We start from the raw sequence: 25,588 nt of genomic DNA, 5'->3' as shown, positions 1-25,588 counted from the left end.
ACGACCAACGGCTCGGTCTGCGTTGGCCAACCCCGAGGGACCCGGCAATTGGTGCCCGTCCGCTTCGTGGTTTTCCCGCCAATCGACCAATATTGAATTCCGGTTTTACGAGCCCACGGAACGGGCGGCACACGCGGTGCAATTCGATTATCGGAAACGCGCGGTGCTTCGATTTCGGCCCGGCCCGGCGGGAATGGCCGTGTCCCCGGGAACCGATTTGCAGCTTTGCGGAGGGAATTTTCATCGTTCGACCCGAGATGGGAAAATAACCACACCGACCGACCACAAATCGACCTCCGGAAGGGCGATAAATTATATCTAACTTTATTGTGGCTCTCATTTTGTAGACGCAGCGTCTGCTACGCGACGCAAGAATAGAACAGAGCCCCCGATAGACCTTCAGGAGGATCCTGAGAGGGCTTCGATGCTCAATTGATAGAAATAATTGTCCTCGAGGGAAGAAGCGCGAGTTGTTGATTGATTTGATGCGCCGATCGTGAGAATTATCCATTTTTGAGCGTCACGCAAATATCACGCAAATAATTACGCAAATTACATGTAATTCTTTTTTTGATATTCGCCTTATCCTTACTAAACGGAACCGTTCTCTCTAATTCTCACTCACATTAACTTTTTCGTAGTTTTTCTTACTAACTCTCCACGGACCACGGTTAGCCTGAAAATCGGTCCAACATAAAATGACACACATCCCTGAACAACCGGCTGACCTCATAAAGTGCCCGGCTCCCGGGAAACCCTCGGAGCCGGCCAGCCATCGATAGGTACCCTTTCATTTTCACGCTGCTTCAGCACGTTATTGGAACATTTTCGGATGATAAAATTTTATGTCCTCCGCCGTTCGGAGAAGACGTCGGCGCTAAGCCGCACACAAACCCGAAAACCGTTTTGCGCCTTCGGCGACGACGCCTCCGGTGGCCGGCCGCGAAGCATTCGCCGCCGACGGGAAAAGGAAGCATAAATTTATGATTCTCACACGTTCGGCTCGCCCCGCGATCGGGACGACGAGTTCACAATCCGCTCCGCCGCACGCGGCTGGCTAATTTTCGGCCTGCGTGCGGTGAGGTGGACATTTCGCGACGGAAGCGAAACGAGGGTCCTTCTTCTGTGCGGGATGCGCGACGGTGCTAAACGCGCCCGACGCGATCATAAATCGACACGGCGCGGCGTGCGAAAAGAGCACATAAATTATTTAGCTGCAAATACGGCCTCCGGAGGGCCACGGTCGCCGAAATGAAATCGAGCGATCAACCTGCTCCGAGCGTTGGGGAGTTGCTCCATTTTTGACGCGAGCAAGAGGACCAAAATGAGACCACATAAGTAGGGCACTTCATCCATCGGTGGATCGAATTACCCCGGGCGGGTTTGGGATGCGGTAACGTGACACTCCTGTGCCCCGCGGGCAGGATGCACACATTCGGCTGTGGCTGTGACACGAGGAAACGCAAAATGGAAATGATGCGTTTGGCGCATCGGTGATGATGCGTTTCGGAAGCCGGCGAGTGAATTAGGAAGCCACACGGCGGCCCACCCAAGCACTCAAGGATTGTGTCTGTTTGTTCACATGTTGTGCGCGAGGATATGGCAGCATTTGAGGAATGTTTTACGATCTGTTTGGGTCGCGCGGGCAGCAGGCGTTTCAGTCGTACCTTGTTTACGGCCCAAGCCGCTGACGGACGGGGTTGGGCCGGCTTTTTCGCATTTCTTTACGACGATCCTTCACACTCTGGATTCCGAATTCATCGCCAATTAAAAATGGGAACATTTTGCAGGATCGGGCACCATCAAACCAGGCAGTTCAATAAGTTTTGCTGTTCAAATAGTTTTCCTTCTAGCTGTAAAGACCTTATCATTTGTTGAAAAACGCTTTCCACGCATGATTTTTTTTAGGTCTGGAAACAAATGGAACTCCCTTGAAGTCAAATCTGGAGAATACGGTGAATGCTCCAACAATTCAAACTTTAATTCGTAGGTTTTTGCCATTTTCAAAATGCTTTTGTGACACGGTCCTTGGGACATTTTTCTTCTTCAGCTGGCCTATAAGGTTACAATAATATTCAGAATGTATTGTTTAACCAGTTTGCAAATAATCGACAAACAAAATTAAAACTTCCGGACACGAAATCGTTTCGGAGCCAAAGAATCAGGTTCACATCCAATCTTTAGCCTCTTGTTTAGATTCAGTATGATGGTGATAGACCACAGTCTCATCCGTAGGGAAACATCGACGCACGAAATCCACTTTATCCTTTCGAAAACGATTCGATTACGAAACGTCGATTTTAAATAACTTATAACCAAAAAATAAATTGGCAGATTGAAATGATACTTTACACACGTTCATATGAAGAGTGCACCAACCTAACAAAATAAGTTTAGGCTAGTAGCAGCGGTCTCTGTTTTCGACCTGCAAAACTTATTGAAGAACCCAGTGTAACGGTGGATTGTATCTGTTTAATTTTTCGTTGTTGTGTCTAACCAACAATAGTTGGTCATTGTAATAAAAAATGGCACAATATTTATTATTCCATTCTGTGCTCCACGCCAGAAATGGACAACCTTCAACCTTCACCCTGCTATCAACCTTCGCTCTGAGTTATCACGTGTTTGTTACTGCGTCGTCGTGTCTTATCTGACTTGACGAAGCCGTTGGGTGCTGTGAGATTTAAAAACAATCCAACCAACGTCGCGCAGTTGCCCCATAAATATGTTTATTTCGTTGGAGTGTGAAATTTTAATAAGACTGTCGTTTTTTCACCACTCTTTTCAACGACGAACGACAGCGCACGCCTTACCGTTTGAAAAGTTGTTCCTTTTTTCGCTCCTTGGCACGATTTTCTAGTTCCCGTTTTTTTGCTACCTAATTTTTTTAGTGTGTGTTTCTATCGGCTTGCCGGGCGACCGCCAACAGCATCTTCTGCGCATGCATCACTTGCAAACAAAGGCATAAATTTTCCTGACGAAGGTTCCCGACCGGAGCGGCTTTCCCCTGCCCGCCAGCCACCCGATTGTCACACCGGGCGGCGGGCGTGGGTTCGCCTCGCGGATTTCCACGGAGCTACGATTGCGGCCGAGAATCTTGTTATCTTGTTTGTTATGCTTTCCGTGCCACTCCACGCCGGGCAACCACCCAGCTCGTTCGCTGGGTTCGCTCATTAGAGCCTCCTTGAGCATGGTGCTACGATATCAATCATGCGCCGGGACTGCGATTGCCAACGAAAACCGAAACCTTTGGGCTGGAAAATCTTCAGGAAAAAAAACAGAATATCTGAAACCCTGCGAAGGTCCGCGAAGCGAGCGTTCGAATTTGTCCCAATTTTGTGGCCCGACCGGAATGGTCCGGATAAAGCCTGGAACCTACCGCGACACAGGCGAACATATGCGGCCGCTCAGGGGCGCAGACGCAAGATGCAGATGCACGCGAGCCGAGGGCTCGGGCCCCGACACTTGGAGGCGGTCTCGTCTTTCGCTGCTTGTTTAGCGGTTTTAAGAGCATCTTATTATGCGGCTTTTGACAGCCATTCCGGTTGTACATTGGGCGTTTAACATCCTGACGGACGCGTCGTGCTTCCGGGCGGTCCGATGTAGGTGGCATTCGTCTCTGGGCCGCGCGTAGCCGGTCTGTTGGGCCATCAGAATCTGGCGTTGCATTCTGGTTTAAGTGTAACAACAATCAACGAACTACATCTTTTTATTCTTTTTTTTGCAACTTTATAATCATTTTACATGTAACTTGTGCAAGAGTCAATAAATGCGGAAACAAATCGTTATCAAAACAATCATCCGCACTATTGAATGTAGCATAACTATTGAATCGTATTTAAGGAATCTCTTTTGAATAAGGCAAAAAATACATCAGTGTCTATGCCATTAGAAGAAAACGATTAAATAAGGCTGAAATAATTAATTGTAAGATTTGATTAAATATCGAAAATCAAACATATATTATTAATGATGCAAACTCGAATCAATGTTGTTACATTCACATTTCCAATTATTAACACATAATAAATATTTTGTCTCTATTTTATTTCAATCCTGTCATGTTGTGAAATGATTATAATAAAGTGAACCTACTTCCTAGAGGCTACTCAGCCTCAATATTAGCGCATTCATTTAAGCTACTTCCCTAAAATGTTTTTACTAAATTAATTGAATTATCTTATTTGCTTCATGAGTTACCGAAAATATTGATGAAAAATATTAGAACATTTTGGCTCTATCGACTAACCAATAGTGCGTGGAACAGAAGAAATATCTTATCGTAAATATCGAATAGGTTTATGTGATTTAAAAACAACAATTTTAACGTTCTGTTAAACACTCGAACTAATGCTGATTAATTCGGTTTTAATGTGCTCAATTACAGTTAAGGTCTTTGTTTTGCTTTGAGCCCATTTTATTGTTCCGATTCATTCATTGTTCATTAAAAAATGTTTTCAAATAGTTTTCCCTTTAAACGGAACATGGTTTTCATTGTTCGCCATGATATTTTCTTTCCGTGCAAGTGAAGAAGAAATTGCGCTTTTATTCGGATCTCTCCACAAAACGCGCCGCATAAGCCAAGGGGAAAAGTAAATAAAAAATCCATGAAACTTTTTGCTGCCGCTCTAAATGCGCTTGCCGTTCAGCGAAGGCAGCTGGTTCCACTATTCTGGTTCCATTTGAGCAATGTTGCGCCCATAATGCAGGATCAAAGTTTTTAACCGTCCAAACTATGGCGTGCCATAACGACTTTTATAACGACCGCGGCCGCGGCATCGTCCCGAACGGTAGCGAAACATCATTCTCCTCGCCGACACACACACGGACGGAACGGGCTCGACAAACATTGCCATCTCATTAGATAAGTTGTTTTATATCCAAACGTGACTCTCTGGCCGGCCGACCGCTGGGTGCGAAATTTTCCATTGTACGGAAAGCTTTTCCGTCGCCGCGCCCGGCCGATAATAAAATGGTTGTATAAAAACCCCCAAACCCAAACCGGTAACAGTGATTCACATGCCGATTCGCGTGGTCCCGACGATGCAGGTGCCGCGCCCTGTCTTCGAACCTTTAACACCATTTTCCGCAGCGCGATTCGCGCTGTATTACGCGCTGATTAAGACATTTCCCCCGGGAGGTTCGGAAGAAAACGTGAACCTCCGCGATGGTGGTCGGCGAACGAAAGGTAGCCATAAACCTCTACGATGCGCGCAACAATGGGGATAAAAAGATGAAGGAGAAAACGAGGAAGGAACCACAAATGCAACTCGCTCCGCGCTTTTTGTTGATATCGCCAGGAAAAATCCCCGGGTCCGGTGGCCGAACGAGATACACGTTAATCGCGGAACGCAGCTACGCGGTGCCTAACGACACCGGCCAAAGACCTTGTTCCGAAACCCACCCAAAAGCCGCCCATAAACCGCCGGCCGGGTGGGGCCACCCTCCCCCTCAACAAAACAAACCCGTGCTGTCCCGGTCCGCTGTTGCTGATGAATTAAAAATTTACACTGAAAACTTCATAAAAAGCATAAAAACAAAACATCAAGCAAAAGGGGAAATAATAATAAAATAAAACATATTTTTACGATCGGCAACCGTCCCGGGGGCGGTGAGCGGTGGCCCAAAAACTAGTGCTGGTGCTGGTGCGGGTGCGGTTTGTCGGCAAAGTTTCCATTTCGAGTCCGCTTTCTTCTGATCCGCCGCCGCCGACACCGGGACTTTGTAACTGCTCCCAGGGGGCAATGGAGAAAAATCAAACCCCAACCGAACCGAACCGAACCGAACGACGCGGAGTAGATAAGGTGGTGCCGGAAGTGGGTGGCAGTTGCTCCCGGGCGTTGGTGAGGAAACGGGTCCGGCGGACCACCGGCCAACTAGCGGCCATCGAAGCCGGGACGAATGCGTGTGTATTTGCTGCGTGTAGCTCGTAGTTTTTTATGTGGCCATTAGAAAATCGCTCATTCATATGCATGACTACGACGACGACGATGATGATGATGGTGATACACACAATTAGGAGATGGATAAGGCTCGGCCCCGCTCTCGGTGGCATTAGACTCGGTGGCGATAGGCATCTCTGACGGGTCTGTTTTGCCCGTGTGTCTTTGAGGCCTCTCCGGGAGCCGCGCCGGTGCTTGCGCATGAACTGAACCACACTCAAGAGGCGATGGCGTTCTGCTGATAGATTTACGTTTGATGTTAACGTGTTTATAAATATCAGCGGCTCGTTGATGATGTGCGCCGATGCTACGCTACGATGCCAGATGTCCAGCCATGGGAATGGCGGCCGCCCCAATTGGTGTCTATTTTATTAGGGAGCGATCTGAGAAACATTTTGAGGTTGTCAGGTTTAGTACGGCTGATGGACTTTACATGTTAAGATTTTTCGTATAAATATCGCACAATGCAATCAAAGTGTAGGAACGAATAATGCTTATAAAGATATCAACAACATACCCAAATATTGCAAAGTTACGAGGCTGAATGCGATATGCTCGCAGGAGACGAACCAAATCAATTAGCAGGATTGGGTAGGAAACAATTGGAACTATTTATCATAATCTTCAAAATCTTGTATTTATTCCTCAACATAGGTAATAGTAATATAAATCCGCCCGTTCCCGATCCGTTCTTCTAAAAAAATATAAAAAGGCACCAGTAATAAGTCCGTTCTTCTCAAATTAATAAGAAATAGGCACCAGTAATCATTATATATTTCTTCCAATGCATGACAAGTTTTTTCATTCCTTCTCTGAGGGATTCTTCCAGCTTTTCTCGAACCCAGGGCGCGATAGCTGCCTTCATCCGATTGTCCTCGTTGTGTAGTTTTTTTTTCTTTTGTATTAAAGAGCCTTTGAGCTGCAATAGCCTAGCATTCGTCTCTTTTTAAATTTAATTTCATTCAACTACCAGTTGTCAATCAGGGTTCCTGGGTGTTTGAAGCCCTGGCCTTTCCGAGAGACGTAAACTGGTTGTTGTTTGATTACTTTTAGGGATTTTGACCTGCAATAGCTTGTCATTTATCTCCCTTATATACTAGACTAACTACTATTAACTCTAACTTATTTCTATCTTAATAGTCTATTTAGATTGATTCCAGTGGGCTCTAGTTTAGGTCGATCTAGATATTTTGTGGTGAGAATCAATAACCCTACAATAACGTTGTGTAGTGATAATTCTTAAGGTCTCTTTTGAGTTGGGAAAAAAAATTAAAATAGCAAGGCGCAAGTTCTGGTGAATATAAAGTGTATGGATTCGGTTCAAAATCCCGGTCTTCCAGAACCTCTTCAAATGCGCGCGAAGTGTTTGGGCGAGTGTTGTCATTTTGCAAGATTAATATTCAATAACGTTCACATTCCTTAGATTTTCCTATTTGGTTGGCGATACGCTGTTAAGTGATTGTCGGGAAATTTTGAATGAAACCTTTGGCAAGTTTGTGACGATTCATCCGATCAACCGAACATCCGGTGTGTGTTTCGTCAAAAATTAAGGCTTTTCCAGGTTGGTAATCATGAAATGATAATATCCATAGATTCATAGCAGATATCACAAAAACAGCCTGAAAACGATGATGAATCTCAATAGGACTCATTTTCTCAACAGTTAAAAATTCGTGCTGTTTAATTCGCCTTGATATAGTCTCAGTGCAAGCAACGACATCGAACTGCGCAGAGCCAGTCCTTGTACATTGTTGAATTCATATTTTCACCGGGAGTCCTTCATTTACGTTAATGTAAAGGTGATGCTCCGATTTCTATAGGTTTAAAATGGAACCAACAAACTTGGTCGATAAAGAAAAGCACTTTTCGAATTTTATGCAGCCATCAGAAATCCTTCAACGACATTACGTTTAACTACTTTCTCTTTTATTATCGCTTCCCTATAGTTCATAGCATAATAATCTTCTTTGAGGTACTAAACAGTAGATGTTAAATTTATTTTCCTAACGTGCATAACAACTGGTCAAAACAGTACAAAACCGTTTTGAACCAATTAGTAACTTTTGGTACTCAAATTGTTTCCCCAACCTTTCCCACTTTGATGTTGCATGTTTTTTTTTGCAGTTTTCCTCACATTATCTGCCTCATTATCTGGCAAAGACACCATAATTATTATGTTTCGCCTGGTCGCATGTGTCTATTTTTACGCCTAGGCCGTGCCGCCAACGCGCGCCATTATCATTCGTTCGCGGGGCTCCATCGGCTCCATCAACGCTCGGACGAAATAAATCCCATCATCGCCCGCTCGGCGGCCGCTAATTCATCCGTCGCAACGATTTGGCACAAAATAACCCACGCCCTGTCGCGGGTTCGCGGCCCAACCGGAGAGGCGGCGGTGATGATTTGAGCGGATAATTAACGGTCCGCAAGTGTCGAATGACACCAGCCAACGGAACGGAATCATCCGGAGCGATTGGCAAACGCGCAACGATTAATCAAATCCAACACTTTGAGTCGCCCGGCCGACCACAGACTTGCCGCGATGACATACGCGCAGCAAAAGGCAGTCCTCGCGGCAGACGTCGAGCGCGTCTGTGTTAAGTGATAAACACATTCCCGAAAATGTGGTCCAATTTTTTTTTGTGGGTCGAAAATAGTTTCGATTTCATGCCGCTTAAGCCCGAGCATATGGTCCGTCGCCTGCGTTTCTCACTGCTGAGACCACTCGTCGTCGTCGTCCTGGGTCCTTGACTGGGCCGTTTGCTTCCTCGATTAGCCACGCTGCTGGTAAGGCACTGGCTGGCTGGCTGGCTGGCTCCGGGAAATTCGGTTGTTGGCAGGATCGATTTTCTTCGCATGGAAAGTATGTTAGTACGGCGCTGTTAACGGCTTCCTGTGCCATCTGTCAGGAGACCGCAGAAGGCAGTCGGTTGGCCGGGAAACAAATGATCTTAACGCCTCCGAGGCAATCGGAAACACAGTCCCCGTCACGAGCATGTCGTCTTATGCATGGAGCGCAATGAGTGATGGTTTTGGCCTCGTTGATCGTTATTTGGAAACAAAGTTTCTGCTGTCATTCGGCCATTCGCTTCTTCCGTCTTCGCTTAATAATACGCATAATGAATTTTATTGTATTTTCAATAAAATACATAAAATCCTATTTACTTTGCACTAGAAACTCGCCCTGAGAACGTTATCAGATAATTATTAAAATCAATTGTAAGCAGACCTATCGCCGTGAGGTTCGCCGCATCACCCCACGGGCACGAACAGCCTACCAGGTCCTGCTGTGGGGCCCGATTTGGGCCAGCAACCCACCGCAACGTATTATAATCGTTAATCGTCTCGTTATGCTACTCGAAGCGAAGCCACCAACCGATGCTTGCGACCAACAAAATGAACCCAACAATGACGAACGTAGCGAGTTTGCCAAAATTGAAACCTATCCAGCCAGTTGGGTCCACAAGCGTGGCAAGCACATAACTTTCGGCTCGGCTCGCGGCATCCGCGGCTCCAATTTCGGCACTCAGTGTTGCGAAGCGGAAGCTAATAGAAAATTAGTTTCCCGAGATCATTATCGGTCGGTCGGCGGTGGAGTTGTCAACCAGTGGCCCACCAGTTCGCAGTGCGTTAGTGACGCAGTGGAAAGCGTGGAATGGAGCTTTAATCGATTTCCCTTTTTATATGTTCACCCGGGTGCCGCCCAAAGAGGTGCCAAATTGTGGTATAAAAATAGAGACATCTTGCCATCCGACTCGAGTAGCATGGCAGATATGATATGAGGAAAGCTAACGAAAAAAAACCCGACTGAACACCGTAGCTCTCAATCGGCGATAATTTGGTGAAACTGAAGAGCGCGCCCGGAATCGGGATGAAAAGCAGACGCGCATCATCAGGCCGCCGCCGGGCAAAAATAGACGTTCTGTAGACGCTGGTCGACACGAACGATGGCCACTTGAAGGCGCGAGAAGCTTGCACGCCGAAAAAAGATTACAGTTTGGCGAACGAGATGGAACGCAGGACCACGAGAGGAATACAATGTTGACAATCGATCGAATTGAATATAACGCATCAAAATAAAATTTAGGGTCTAGCGAATTCAGTTGGAAAACAGTCCCAGACTGAGATTCCTAATGTCCTTGCAGCTAGCATTTTTCGACCCAACACCAGGGATCAGCCAAATGCCCTTCAGTCACAAGTATTTCTTTTTTTTTATTGGATCTTTATTAGACATAAATGCTTGGTTACATACAAATACAGAGATATTCCACATTGCAGCTATTTAATAAGTCTATGGTATCAAAATGGTTGAAATGAAATGCTTCGAATTAAATCTATTTAAATTATATGCCACGTGGCATTGAGTTATTTTATCCTACTTATAACTAATAAGTAACAACATCTTACAACCAGTTAACTTTAAAAACTTCAGATAATTAGCGCTCGAATTTTTGGGTGGATCAATAGAATCAATAGATGCATTGATTAGGGCTTCTTTTAGTTTGTTTATCTCGAACGATAGTCTTTGCTCGCTAGCAAGGTTTAGGACGAGATTTGTTGGTGTTCTCCTGTGTAAATAAAGGATTCTTCAGAGAATTTTATTCAGTCTGATTTGTATCGACTGGAACACAAGGATTCCTTAACATTCATCTGTCAAAGGATTGTGACACGGTTCGAAGGATCATCGGTTAACCGGGAGGGGTCTCGGTATTTAGATCCTTCGAATCGAGGGCACGCACGGCGCACGCTGTTCGGAGAGGCGCGTGAAAATGTAAAGCGACAGCAGCAGTCCAAAAACCCCGTAAGAAGCAAAAGAACCGTTCCGAAACCATATCTCAAATTCACACGTAAGTGAAGACGTTCACATTGAATAAATTCGCCATTTCAACAGCTTTCTCCGAGGCGGGGAGGGTCCGGGGCGGGTCCGAGCCGGTGAAGCGCCACCTGCCCCCCGCGGCCCGAAGGTGCCCGTTTTTGGATCTGGCAGCAGAAATGTCTAATTTACTAAGCAATAAAATTTACATTTTAATCACATTAACAATCAACCGACCGACCTCGGCCGTGCCATCGTCAACAACATCGTCGTCGTCGCCATGATGTTGGAGGCCATTAGCAGCGTGGAACGTTGGTCGGTCGGTCGGTGGAAAGCGACGATTTTCTTTCCGAAAGCAACAGCATCCATCCGAGGTCCTCCGAGGAGCGCCGTGCTCGAGTCCTAGTGCTTCGAACGCCCGGGACACGGTGCCGTGTTGATGGCGTAACGAGCAGACCCCGTCCCACCCGGGGCCCCGGCGGGAGGGGGAAGCTGGGGATGAAGTGTACTAATTTCGCGGCAAGAATCATCTCGCCTCGCCACTCTCGGACCGGACCGACCGGCCACCGAGATCACCGACAAGAGGTGGCCTTTACGAGCATCGACCGAGCATCGCACACTATCAGCGGCGGGGTAAGACAAGGCAACAGGGTGCGGGGTGCTGTTTAGCATAATGATAAATTTCGGAAAACAAAGGAACACCCAGGCCACGCGCGTTGGTGGCGCCATCTGTAGGTACTTTACCCGAGCGCGGACCAGGGAAAGTGTTGAAAAATTATCCTTCGAACGTTCCTTTCTGGCTTCCACTTTAAGCCGCGTCGCGCATCGTCGCAAGTAAGTTTAGAAACGTGAGAAAATCGATACACCCTCCCCCGGGGAGGGAAAATGGGCTGAGAATGAGCAAAGTTTCCGCCGTGTGCATCGTCAGGACGAACGACGGCGCTAACTCTGCGCTCTTTACCCCGAAACCACTTTGGTATCGCTTCCTTCCAAAGAACCTTCTCAAATCGCAACCGGATGTTCTCGTCCGTATGGTCCATGCTCGCGTCTGGTGCTTGCCCATGAGTCCAATCGATTTCGACGCACAAACCACCGACCTGACGGGCTGCTAATCCTTTGGCGAACTAGTTTTGCTTAAAAAGGTGATGAAATTTTACAGCCTCTCCTGTTTACCTACACACACACACGCAAACCGAGAGAGCTCGGGCCATTTGGGGTTCCGGATGCAAAAAGTATCCTTTTTCCCCGGGCCAAAGAAATCGATTTCATCACTTCCCATCCCAAAGTGACCAACAAAACCGATTCACAACCACCACCTTCGAAAGGTTCAAGGTTCAGGCTCCAAATTCCGGTTCCGGGACTAAAAAGCGGTGTTTTCTCGTCGAGTGGTTCCTGGTAACTGAAGACTCCAGACGGCCGCTGCCATTTTAGAGAGGGGGCGTGGCCTAAGCCGCGCTCTCATTTTCTTTTCTCCTTTCGATTCCTGGCGACAGAGTGAGAAAGCCATGAGTTTGAATGAGATAAAATGAGATGCAGTCCGCGAATTGATCGAATTGAGACAAAAGAGACCACCTGTGAGAAGGCCGCGTAGTGAGTGAAAAGTGAGAATTGCTGTGAATTGGTGAGCAGTGAGTTGCTAACGAGATGAGATTGGCGAGAAGAGCATTAAAATTCGGAATGGTTTTAACTAGTTAAATGTTTCACCGATGGGAATTATTATAAATTTTGTTCAAAATACTCGTTATGATTCGTAAACAATAGAAAATATAATAATTGCACAAAAATGCAATATTGATCGAAAAGGATAAAGCTTGGCAAAGATTAGCTACCCTCGCAACAAAGTTTTCTCTGATGCAACGAATCGTGTGGCCGAAACTGTGGCGAAAAGGATTCCCCCCGAAATGGGCTCGTTGCAAACACATTTGTTTAAATTGTTCCACCATTCGCTGCCACGGGGAGAGAGAGAGAGAGGAAAAAAACAACAGCGGTCCTGCCGGGACCGTGAGTCCAATCTGTTACATTATTTGTTTTGGGATGATTCGATTCGGCGATTTAGCGGTCTAAATAGTGCCAGCAGCCGACACGTCACTTCAGCGAAGCCGTGGCCGGTCCGTGGGCTATGAAAAAACAGGTTGAAAGGCAACCGAAGGGAAAAACAACTCACGCGTCACGCGAAGGAAAAATCGCCTAAACACATTTCACGCACCGAGAGATTATCTGCGCGGCAAAAAAAAGGTCGAACACTCGCTGAACGCTGAAGGGTGATGCCACGCTCGCCATTCGGAGCACATCTCCCACGGGGACCTGTCTTCGGCAAGTGTGTAAGCGATGAATTGTGACAGGGAATATCGTATGGGGTGGAAAATCAGTTCCCCGTGTGCTCGGCGAGGAAATCCCGTGCGTTCCGCGACTCCGGTGCGGGCGGTCCAACCTTCTGCGCATCATCAGCATCATCGTCATCGGGGAGCATCCCGCGGCCCTAGGGGCATCCCGGGTTGGTAGGATCGGCAGGAATGGAAAATAAAATGCAAAACACTTGCCCCGACTGCGCCCGATACACACCCGGGCCATGGATGGTTGACCACGTTGTTGATTTAGCATTTTGTCGCTTCTTTTGACACCGGCCCGGGAAGCACACAGGGCAGAGGGCAGAAGGAGAGCTATCGATGCCGGAGCATCGTCACGGTAACATATGTGATCCATTCCGTAGCCCTTCGGGTTGCTTCGAGTTTCGAACAAATTCATCCCTCTTCTTCTTTTTTAATTCACTTTGAAGGCTGGCGGATAATTGAAGAAGAAAAATGACTATTTGTCTTTGGCATTGTGGAGTCAACGCAAAGGGCAACAAAACATTCGGATGTTGCAGAAGGAGCAATATGTTTCACTTTATGTCTGAATTGTCTTAATCCGCCACAAACTATTTTACATAAATTGCAACGGATTCATTGTACTAACAGGGTGACTAACAGGGTGGTCAATTAATGCCATTATACTAAAAGAATTAACACTGTGGCCAAAAATTAAGGAGAATTTTGATATGGACCTTATTTGGGATTCCGATAGCGACAAATGAATTAATTTCTAAGTTGGCAGTACTTTTACCTACATCTGTGTCAAATTATTCGTTCAAAAAATTATAATTGTTAAGCAGTTAAAAGGGGTTGGTTTTTTTCATAATGTCAGAAACTGTTCAACAACGCAGTTCCAATTCTGTGTTCGGAATAAAAACTCTGCTTCGAAAAAGTTTGAAAATGTTGCAAAAGGCCTACTGGAGAGCAAGCTCTATTGAAAACAAGAGTTTATAAGGGTACAAAATGTTCAAAGAAGGTCGGGAGAGTGTTAAAGACGAGACATCAATTGATATTCAATGATTCAATGACCATAAACATCAATTGATATTCATGAACACGTCAATAAAATCAAAGAATCGGTGCTCCAAAACCGTAGCTTGGTGCCAAAAACGTGATCATTTCGTGATCATTTCTCATATCGTTCCGAAACCATTATTCTGGAACCTATATTCACCTGACTTAGCATCAAGTGACGTCTAGCTACTCACTCAATTCTAGAAGAAGCTCTGAAGGCTTTCCGAACGCGTTGAAGTCTATAGCCTGCCTGGAGGAAGCCTTGTTTTGTGTTTGTTTTATTTTCTGGACATTTTTTGAAAACAAAAAAAAAACCTTGGGACAAGTTTATTGCACCCCGGAAAGGGCCTATTTTGAGGGCGGTGAAATTAAATTTAGAAGAATAAAGAATTTGAGTTCTATCTCAAATTCTCGTTGTTTTTTGGCCGCAATAGTGTAACATTTCAAAGCGAGGTTTTTCTGGATTCCGTTGAGCGCAATAAATGAACTCAAAATTTTTGAAAGGTACATTAGATAATAAAGATAATATAAATGTTGGTCAAACCTCTCTATCGAGGCTTCGCAAAGACAAAAAAGGAAACTTGCCAGGAAACAGTTTCCCTCCAAGCCCAACTTTGCAGCTGTTCTTCGCTGACGCTGACCAGTGGACTTCAGAGCTGTTCCGATGCTCTCGCGCATGATTTATCTACGTTCCTGTCCGGCGAGAAAAAAATAATATTCACCAGCCCGCAAGTGAGTGATTCGCCTGCCGTTGAGCTCATCACTGCACACAAAAAACCAGGCCATCGAGCTGTGCGTGGACGAGTCGGGCTTCATCAAAAAGCGATCAATCGCGGCCCGCGGTCCTAACGGGAAGCTGAACGGGAAACAGGTGAACCGCCGACTCCGCCGGAAGAAAGTCCGTCCACTGGCAAACTGACCAGCTTTCGCTTCTTTCGAGGCAAAACGGTAATCAATATAAACAAAAAATTAGGTCTAATTATACGGCGATCGGCGAGGGGCAAACGTTGTTTGGGTTTGGGTGCCCCTCAGAGGTCTAGATTGGAGAACGGGGATGAGCCGGTGGTCAGCCCTTCGGCCCTATTTCTAGAGAGACACATTTTAGTCAGGTGTCAAATAATTGTATGCCTACGGTTGGTAGTCGGCCCACCGGCCGTAGATGGTAATTATTTCAGGTAGGTTGTGGCCACCAGTAATTACTACGCGCGCGCTGTCCTTTCTTCTGCCAGGGCCGTGCCGTTGGTGGCAGTGTTTGTCTATGCGCTTACGTCAGACTTCTAGGTCTGGTAGGATGGCGGCAGAATGACCACGACAAACAAATATTATTTATTGGACTCAATCAATGATTGACGTGTGTTCACTTCGTCCGTTCGCCAGCAAATTACATGACCGATGGAAGGTTCGCTGATTTCTAGAGCGTCCTTTCGGAGATAGCGGTGCATTTCCTCCGGATGGCAAAGAAGCGTCCATCTGAGACAAATAGGTTCACACCACTGCAAACACCTTGAAATGACCGGTCCGACGCCATCCAGCTGCCAGCTACCAAAGGAAGACAATGATTATAAAATCAATCAAAACGAGCACAACGAAGACGGAAACTAATCCAAAAGTGTTCCAAATGCCGCAGCATAACGGAACCACGGTGCGGTGCGTAAGTGCCCTTATGAGTGGCCGCTACGGAAACTATATCTTCTTGCAGCGCGCCGGAAAATAGGAAGTGAAAAAAGCAGAAGCACCCAACGCCGGGATGTGGTTTGTATCAATTTTAAACGTAAATGAATCCGATCTGGATTGGCACATGATTGACTTCTTCCTGGGGCTGGATAAACGCGCCGAGGCAAGATACAGCGCCAGATGCTTGAGGGAAATAAGATCATCAAAGCCCATCCGAAGCCATTTATAGGGTGCACTTGAAACAATTGCTTCCGAACTGCGCGGCTCCGTTGGCTCTTAAGTTGTCTTGCTGGCGACAGAAGTAAAAACTCTTCAAGCCGTTTAGACGATTCTATCGCTGATGCTGATGCTGCGTCGAGAAATGAGTTGGTTTTATGGAGAAAGTATGAGTGAAGGGGGGAACAATAGTTAACCCCGGCACGATAATATTTTGAATGAATTGCTCTCTCTCTCTCTGAAAGATAACTTTGGCTTGCAGCCATGTGTTGTAGCACGTGTGCATCGAAGGGAAATAGAACACAGTAATTACCATATGTGACTATTTTTGTCTGCCTTAAGATGCATTTTTGTGTTTGATAGGAACTGGAGGGCAATGCTGTGCAGCCATCGGATGAGAACCGAATGTAGTGTTTTAATGATTATTTCTTAATCAATGTGTAATTTTTTTCCACAGAATAGTACTTAATAAAACGAAGCGAATGACAAGTACGGATTTTAGGTTAATACCACAAACATCAAGTGATTTCTTTTGTGAATTTTGTACTGTAATTGCAAAAATTACTCACATCAAAAGCTGTAATCTCTTGAAATTAAGAATCCTGCCAGTCGACATCATTCGAATGCGCAGCTATTAAACGTTTCCTCGTAGAACTTTCCTCTGAAGAATAGAGAACTGGGAAAGTCCTTTTTTTACAGAAACCACGATATCATTGCAAAGTCGTGGTGGGTTTATTCTTAACAATTTTACTACTGACTCTTCTGACCTACTACTGATTTTCGATTGCTGTTTTTAAGATGACATTCGTAATTTTGGAGGGTTTCAAAATTCGGTTGGAAGTATACGGCATCATCGACTGGATTGCACCATTTCCATTTCGCCGGTAAATTTACTCCAGGGATTCATTGTTTCCATGAAACCTACAAATTGGTGGCCTTTTCTGGTCATGACTCAAAAGCCAAAAAACTTGGCGAAAGACAAAATAGTTCAAGAAGGAACAAGTATTATTTGTTTATTGGTATAAACCCTAACTGAGCTCTTTATGATAACATTGTTACACGCTTAGAGATAACATTGGACGACATTGGCACATGCGTTGAAAGCTAGCGGCGACAAACATAACCAATACGATCACAAAATACAGCTACATTATTGGTGAAGATTTCACCGCACCACAGGATAGTGCGGCAATCCACAAGTCAAAAGGCCATTAACATCGTGTTCTAGACCAGAAAACCATTGAGAAGATGTGGCCATTCATGAACCTTGGAGCATGCGAAAAGACCTCACCTAATTAAACAGAATTAGCTAAATTTTTCTAAAGAATCTGGACCAAAATAATATCTGAGGACTGTAGAAAGGACCACATGATGAAACCATGATGTTTGACAATATTGTCTGAACGGAATGGTTTGCATCGCGGATACTAAACTTGTTTTCGCGTAGGTGGAATTTAGCTTGTTCTAAATATGTTTGGTTAAATTTTTTCTTGTGTGTCTATGATCCACGCAAAACTATCATTTACTAACTTTTTCGTGACTGATGTTTGATTGCTATAAGAAAATTTTTCATCCTCGTATGGCGTAAAATCTTTTATGTTCTTGAACTAAGCTTCGTTTTGCTTTTCACTGCAGTACATCCTGACGAAATACCATTTATAAATGCAACGATAAAAAATATTTACCTTTTCAGCAGTTCATCAGTTCGCAAGCCTTATCGCAAGCCAACGCTGTTCTACAACTCAAATTATTAATATCCAATTGTAGCTAATCTTTTTGTTTTATAAATTAATCCTTTACCATTCCGTCCTGCGCATCAAATGTTCCGCAAGTATTGCGCTGTACGTTATTTTCAAGCTTATTGATCGCCCATTCTTTCGAGTGAGTTTAGCTCTTCAGCATTAACACACAATGTCGCGACACATGCACAACAAATAGCTCCCACTTTGCGGAACACGGTAAACATCGAAATTCAGAACGGCTAACATGTTTTTTTTTGCTCAAAATGGCTCCCAACGAAAACAAACATCATTATTTTCAGCGCGATTAGTAACAACAGGCCGCGGGTTCGGTGTTGACAATCGGTACGGCGAAAACCCCCGCCCTCTTACTAACAATCACAGTATCGATAGCATACATTGTCTAACCTTGCAATCATCGTGGCCACACAACAATCCATTAGTGAAATTATAGGACACATTACTAACGCTCATTTTCCTCAGCCCCGATCGGTGGGGGGGACCGCCGGACGGCTTTGGGGCATTAAAAGCTAGCAACTTGACAACATTCAGGCTTACCGGAGTCATAATGGGGAAAAAGAACTGAACGAAAACCTTTGCCAACCTTGTGCCGAAACCAAAAAGAAGATCTCAATCGTTTCGACCCGGCGACCGAGTTGGCGACCTGACCCAAGACCGCCCGGCCGCGTGTCGAAGTCCGTCGAAACGTTGCCCGACGACGCAATCAGCGTCATTTAGAGGTGTCATTATGTTTGTTTAGTGTGGTCTTTCCGTCGAGGGTCTTTAATGTTTTACATCACCCGGGCCAACTGTCTTCTTGGCCGGCTTGGCAGCTGGCTGATTGGAATCGCAATGCATAATCGAACCGGGGCTCGGTCTCGATCATTAATTCCCCTGCAAGACCCCGGTCGGGTCAGGTCAGCGGTGGAAACGCCGATTCGACACGCCATCTGAATGCAAAGTTCACGCGGACGTTGGACGCGGCCCACGTGGGCTCGGTTCAGTTGCAGTCCAACTGCAGTGGAGGTCTGCTGCTGTTCCGATCCAAAAGTGCCGATTCCAAATTTGATTGAACGAGCTGAGTAGACTCAAACTTTAATGAGCACTCGCTACACACAATATAAGACCAACAACAGCCAATTTGCTTCGCTACGCTAACAAGCCAATAAATTAAATCGCAGGATAAATAACAAACATCGCATGTTTCGCTTCCGATCCGTGATCGCGACCGGAAACGGGAATGCAAACACACGGGACGACGGTCCCGGGACCTTTCCTTTCCTGCGCCTTCCTTTAACGACCTCCACGGAATCTAATTAGCTCCGCAAAAAGGAAAAACCAGCAGCGACCGCGAAGATTCGGATTGAAATGAGGCTGCAAAAAGCGTTTTCTTTTCCAATTCGAGCACGCTACGAGCACGGAAGGACCACAAATCGCCTGGCCCCTGGTGGAGTGGGTGGTAATCGGAAAATGCCAGAAAAGCGCACCATAAAAAGACAATCGAGCGCTCGAATAAAACAAATCGGTGGCCACCCGCCCGACTCTTTCTTCGAAAGCTTTCCCGGCCAGGCGCGCACCCGTACGCCCACTCCCATTACCATAATCGTCGCCACCGTCACCCGGTGGTCCCGGACCGGGGAAATAAAAATCTTCAATTACACGCTACGCTAAGCACACTGACGGATCGCGCGCAATCGACAGCGCAGGAGCACAGGAAACCCCGAGGGCGAAGAAAGAAAAGGAAAACCGATTCATAAAATGGCCCCAACGACCCTTGTGCCGCCCGGCGTAAAAGAAAACGGAGAAGGAATCGGAAAATCGACAAATTAAAACAAACCACACGGAGAGAAAGGAGACCCCAAAGCTGGCGGGAATGGAGCGGTTTTTCGCTCGGCCACAGCTCAGAAAATGGAGATTTAGGTGCCGGAAACGTGGATCGTCCCCGTGACAGTTTCAATCATTTCGCCCAAGATGGCGCCCATGCTTGGGGCCCATGGAAGTAACCGAGAAAAAACCGAGTGGCTGGATCTGGACCACCATTTTGTGCTCCTCAGTGTCGGTTGTCACTCTCCGGTGTCACGCGCATGGCGCAGCCAATGATAGCTCTTTGCAGCATGTTTGCATGTCATAATTAAGATCACTGGCCGCTGATACCGGAACCGGCACACACAGGCACACACCGGCACCCGGGAAACAACAAATAAAAGCTCGGCAATGACAGTTGCGAAGCTTGCTGGTGTCACGGGGCACGATGAAATTGACGATAATTAGTGTGTGTGCGCACTTCCGGTGAGCCCTCTTGACATCCCACCACCACCCACTTCCCGGTGGCGACAGGTCCACGGATCAACCGTCGCCCGTCACCGAGCGAAGATAAATCACCGCGAAAGTGTCGTGAAGCGCAAACTCATCGCCCGATGATGACGGTGCCTGATGATGATCCTTCCAGAGGTTGCCAAACGCGCGGCGCGCCGCCGCCTGCCGACCAATTAAGTAAGTTATAACGTGAAAATTTTAATGACACCTGGCCATTTTTGCGTCACCATTTACCGACACCACCCTATCCCCCGGCACGCGTAATGATGATGTTTCGAAAGCTTTCCTCCCGCTCGGTGGGATATAATGTACGAGGGGGACTAATCTTTGAAAATAGTGCATAGTGCCTAGTCCGCGTCTGGGTATCGGGGACCCCTTTTGCACCCAGGGACCGAGCCACTTTCCCCGAACCACCGACCCACTGCGGGCATCGTGGGCTCCGGATCGGTGGTTAGTTGAGTTAATTACGTTGAAAATGATAATTTGACTTCGAACCGTTTTGGAGGCGCTCTTCCGAATTTCGGGGGCGCCGACGGAATCGCGCTTGGGCGCAGCAGGCACGGATGGTCGTATCAGGTCGTTTAGATCAGGCCTGACATGCCGGCAATGGGGGCGAAGGTTTTTCTTCGCTGAACTAGGACCTTCACGCAGCTAACGACAATTAGACAATTAGCTGCCGAGCCCTGCGCACTCACTCGGCGGGCACACGGCGGACCGGAACTGCTTTTGTTTGCTTTGCTACCGAACCACCGAACGTGGTTGTGGTTTTGTGTCAAATTAGTGTAATAGAGCCGGGAAAAGTTTTGTTTTGCGCCACCGCCACTGACGAACAGCAGTGAATACTTTGCTGGCTTCGAGCGTCGTTAGGGTCGTTTTTCGTTATTCATTACCCCTATTCATGTTTGTGGTTTTAATCGAAAGTATTGGAAAGTTAGGGTGCCAAGGGTCTACTGGTGGGCTCAAAGAAACTGCGAGAACCTTGCGGTACATCTTGCTGTTATTCGTTTGGGGCTAAGCTTTGCGTCGAATAATGAAGTAACTGTTGGGTACAATGGAACGTTTGCTTTTATTTCTGAAAATTTAAACATTTGGAAGCTTTCGAAGTTGACTAGTTGTTTTATGATAATTCGACTAGATAAGTCGACTTTTCGAAGGTAGTTTCATGGTATCTCTCTTACAAAGACGCTTTCTTATAAAGACACCAAAATATTTGGCAAGCAATAACACTGAGATATTGCCAAAAATATTGTTTGACCGTATCATGCAATATTATAACGAAATTTGCCATCCTTTTTCACAACCCTTTTTTTATCTCAATTTTTCATCATTCATGAAGTTTTGCAATGTGAGACAAAGATGATAATCGCTTGCAGCAAGGTCCGGATTATACGACTACAACTACGGACTATAAACCAAGCTTGCGAACTGTCTGGCGAGTCATCCCTGCCTGTCAGTGGCCTTGCGTTGTCCTGATGGAAAACAACACCTTTCCTGTGGGTGATTCTGGCCGTTTCTGCTCAATCGCTGGCTTCAGACGGTTCGGTTGTTGACAGCAGAGAACTGAATTTAGTGTTGGCCATACGGAAGCCACTCATGATAAACAATACCTTTCAAACCCCACCCAGTAGGACCTTCTTGGCCGTTAGTCCTAATTTGTCCACCGCTTGAGCTGCTTCACTAGCTTAGACCACGATCATTTTCACACCGTATTGTCGGTTGTATCCCATTTCTCAGTGCCAGTACTCATCCGTTTGAGAAGAATGGCTTGAAACTGTTTGATGGTTGATGTTTACCTCCTGGGCGATGCTTCGACTACTAACGTGCCGATCAACTTTGATCATTTCTGTGATTTTATCGATATTTTCAACGACAGGTCAACCTGTGCGAGGTGCATCTTTAACAAAAATACTTAAATGGAACCTAACTAGCTGTTAGAGTGTCGGTACCATAAACACCATTCACAATTTTTCAGTCGGCCTAGCTTGAACTTTATTCTTTATCAAAGAAAAACTGTAAAACGTATTGAATTTCCTCTTTGTTGACTTCCATAGTGAACACCCTGTAACTCACAAAGGAATGGAGCAAACAAAAAACAGTGAAAGCCATTTTTTAAGTGTGAAGTGTCAGCATAAACTTGAAACTATTTGATCGATACTTCACGTGATATTGATCACATAAACCATCTACCGAGAAAGTAATGGATTTATTTTCAGCCAACCTAATATTTTAACCCTGAAATGAGTAGCAATTTAACGCCACAAAAACCCGAAAATCAAACATTCGTAACCAGCGTAAATACAAAGCTATCAGATCTTTTTGAACACACCAGGTCCGGGCTGCAAGACAACAGTTCATATCTTATCGTGCCCTCGAAACGAAAACAACACAAGATTTCATGCTTGGTTGCTTATCTCTAAAATTTGCCAAAACGCGATATCGAGACTGACAAGTTTGTCAGTCGTTTGCTCTCTTCAGTTCTCGAATGTAGTACGTTACGTTTCATCGGCATCAAACAGTCAAGTTCGGTTATTAAGTGTAGTTTAAAAGTGTTAGGAAAAAAAAGAATGAAGTTCAGTGAAACATTTGACTACAATCCAAAGGAATCCGTTTCTCTCAAATTGTCCACTGGAATTTCGAAATTGTTGACAATAAGTGTATGCAGTTCAGTGTGTAAGTGTATAATTGAATAAAATACAAGCGCTAAGAGCACATAACGGTGCATCAATCCGGAAGTGAGGAACTGATTGCAAGAATGCAAGAACACCAGCAGCAACAGCACACAGAGTATCGATTCTCCCGGCCGATCAAGATAGTCGATTACGATAACGAAAACTCCTGGTCTGCGTCAGGCAGTCCCTACCACATTCGCCGACCGGCCTTCGATAGGAACAGACTCTGGTAAGCGTATGGACATTGACGCATGGCTTAGCTATTTGGAAGGGTTTGGGGGGGGCGAACGCGGAAATGAACGGAAATGTACACAACAAGCCAGATAAGAACTGACAACCACTCCCGCTTCACTGCCGCTCCCAGGATAGAACATGGCAGCAGTTCCGAGTCTGAAGAGGAGGGCGACGAACGGAACAAGGCGCGGGTTCCCACACCGGAAGATGGTGTCAGCACTTCCGAACCGCCAACTTCGTTTGCAATTGTGGACCAGGGTAAGACGTAACCACTGTGTTGTCTGAACGGCATTTTGCTTAAAACCATCCTTCAACCACCAGCAGATCAGAGGGATCCAGTATTTCCGCTCACCCTTCGCAGTGCCCGAAGTCTGCAAAGTATTCGCTTACGGCGTGATCCGCAACATCAAGGTACACGGACCATCAAAGCGCGACGCGTGATCAACAAGAAAGGTGAAGGAAATGTTCACTTGGCGCACCTACCACAACGGTCACTCCGTTTCGCCCGTGATCTGGCGACCACGCTGGTGAGTTCCTTCCAGATTGAAGTTTAGAAATGGCTTATGGAGATGATCCTGCGTCCGATCAGGTGGACGAACAATGGCGCTACACGCTCATGATGTTTGTGCTAAGCTTTTGCGCCAGCTGGCTCTTTTTCGCCATCCTTTGGTACCTCATTGCGTACGCGCACGGTGATCTGAAGCATGATCCGGTCACCGGCGAACGTCTGGGCGATGGCAGTAAACCGTGCGTCGAAGGCACGACCAGCTTCACCGGGTTTCTTCTGTTTAGCATCGAAACGCAGGTGTCCACCGGCTACGGAGCGATCGTACCGACGGAAGAATGTCCGGAAGCATTCTTTCTGCTGCTCGTACAGATCCTTTTCGGTCTCGTGATCGGCGGGGCCATGGTCGGCGTGGTGTACGCCAAGATGATACGCGCTTCGAAGCGCTCGTTCGAGATGAAGTTTAGTAAACGGGCCGTCATTTGCCAACGGGACGGTCGTTTGTGTTTCGTGTTTCGGGTGTGTGACCAGAAGCAGCAGCACGTCATTGGCACCAAAGTGACGGCCAGCCTTCTCGAACCGAGACGCCATCCCGGGACCAATATAGTGGAGCGGTGTGAGTCGCGGTTGCGGTTGCAGAATAATGGGCACATTTTGCCTCTTTGGCCCCTTACCGTGTGCCACGTGATCGATCGCACCAGTCCTCTGTACGACTTGTCGGCAGCCGATCTGTTGGGGCGAAAGTTTGAAGTGGTCGTCTCGATGACGGGCGCCACGTGGACGACCGGGCAGATGTCGCAGGTCCGAACATCCTACCTACCGATGGAGATCCTGTGGGGACACCGATTTCAGAACATCATAGAGTACGACCCCGAGGGCGAATGCTTCGTGGCCCAGAACGATCAGCTTGATCTGCTGGAAGAAATCGAAACTCCACTCTGCAGTGCCCGTATGCTCGAGGAAACGATGGATGAATTGCAGAACGATCGCCACGCGTTTGCAGAATATCTACCGGCAGATGACGTCAGCAGAGCAGGCGTGAGTATCCTTTTCGAAGAGTGTTTGTCGCTCATTCTCCGTACTAAACGACCGTTCACTCTTTTTGTCGAAGGCACCGCTGTCCTACAAGTTCAGCACAAGATTGCGGAGCAATCCGAGCTCATTTGTGCGCTTCAACGACATCTACTTGGAAGACGAAGAAGACGATCGCAAATCGCTCGAGAACCAGGAAAACAATAAAGCTACTAGCATAGCAGATAATAGCGAGATTATCGAAATTGTTGATCAGAATGCAACAAGCAAAGCTCCGTGATCGCTCGAATAAATCAAAACATATTCTACAAAAAGTAAAACACTTCGTTTCATCAAATGCCTCACAAACTTAGCACCTAAAGCCGTTATTCTGAATTATATTCTTACTGATTCAAATAACTTTGCACCTAAAAATGAAAGGGTCAGAAAATATGGACGCAGTCAAAGGTTCGAAGCAGGGATTGAAAAAATACGTTGCTCGTCTAAGCGAAGTCTATACAGTAACTATAGTGTCATTGATTTAGAAAATTTAAGTTCGCTTAGCACTGTGAACAAAACTAGATACCGCGGCACCAGACGAACAATTCATCATCATTTTCCTCACCGCTGACCCTCAGAACCAGTACGCACTCGCGTTCTTATGACTTACAGCTGTCGCCAACAATTAACCATTAAAAATCGGCTTAATTCTTTTGCATCTTCTGTCGGGCCAGCCCGTTTCTGGTCAATCGCTAGCTTTAAGCGATGCAGTTATTGAAAGTAGAGATATGAATTTAGTGTTTGGCCACGGAAGTGCCAGTTACCCATTCCTGATCCCGAGTTAAAATTTTCAAAGAAGGGTTCGAAACTGTTTAATGGTTGTTGTTTAGCTCCTGGATGTTGGATGATCTTTAGCTCCTGTTGCGACTCTAACATGTCAATTCGTTTTGATTATGTCTATGATTTTATCGACATTTTCGACGATGGGTCTGCTTCTTCGAGGCCTTTAACATCAAAAATGAATGAAACGAATCGGCGGAACCAAAATTTCTCGTAACTTTCTCGTAGCTAGTATACGAGGTTTGTTCAAAATGTTCTGATAAT

At 46.2% G+C, this 25,588-nt stretch overlaps 1 protein-coding gene across 1 annotated transcript; it reads left to right on the top strand.

Annotated features, from left to right (window-relative positions):
* Positions 1-22,817: 22,817 nt before the first annotated feature.
* LOC128270636 (ATP-sensitive inward rectifier potassium channel 11-like) lies at positions 22,818-24,785 on the top strand. The gene is made up of 5 exons (XM_053008044.1): positions 22,818-22,963; positions 23,099-23,226; positions 23,293-23,495; positions 23,558-24,511; positions 24,585-24,785. The coding sequence occupies exons 1-5, from the start codon at positions 22,818-22,820 to the stop codon at positions 24,783-24,785; spliced, it is 1,632 nt and encodes a 543-aa protein (XP_052864004.1).
* Positions 24,786-25,588: the final 803 nt, after the last annotated feature.

The sequence above is a fragment of the Anopheles cruzii genome, chromosome 3 (assembly GCF_943734635.1).
Source record: "Anopheles cruzii chromosome 3, idAnoCruzAS_RS32_06, whole genome shotgun sequence".
NCBI classification, from domain to species: domain Eukaryota; kingdom Metazoa; phylum Arthropoda; class Insecta; order Diptera; family Culicidae; genus Anopheles; species Anopheles cruzii.
The sequence above is the reverse complement of the archived record's forward strand: the minus strand, read 5'-3'. Positions and strand labels throughout refer to the sequence as shown.

Excerpts from the sequence above, each read along its gene's own strand:
- LOC128270636 (XM_053008044.1), top strand. The coding sequence starts at position 22,818 with ATGCAAGAACACCAGCAGCAACAGCACACAGAGTATCGATTCTCCCGG. Across the intron at positions 22,964-23,098 it reads TTCGATAGGAACAGACTCTG|GATAGAACATGGCAGCAGTT; the intron begins GTAAGCGTATGG and ends TGCCGCTCCCAG. Across the intron at positions 24,512-24,584 it reads ATGACGTCAGCAGAGCAGGC|GCACCGCTGTCCTACAAGTT; the intron begins GTGAGTATCCTT and ends TTTTTGTCGAAG.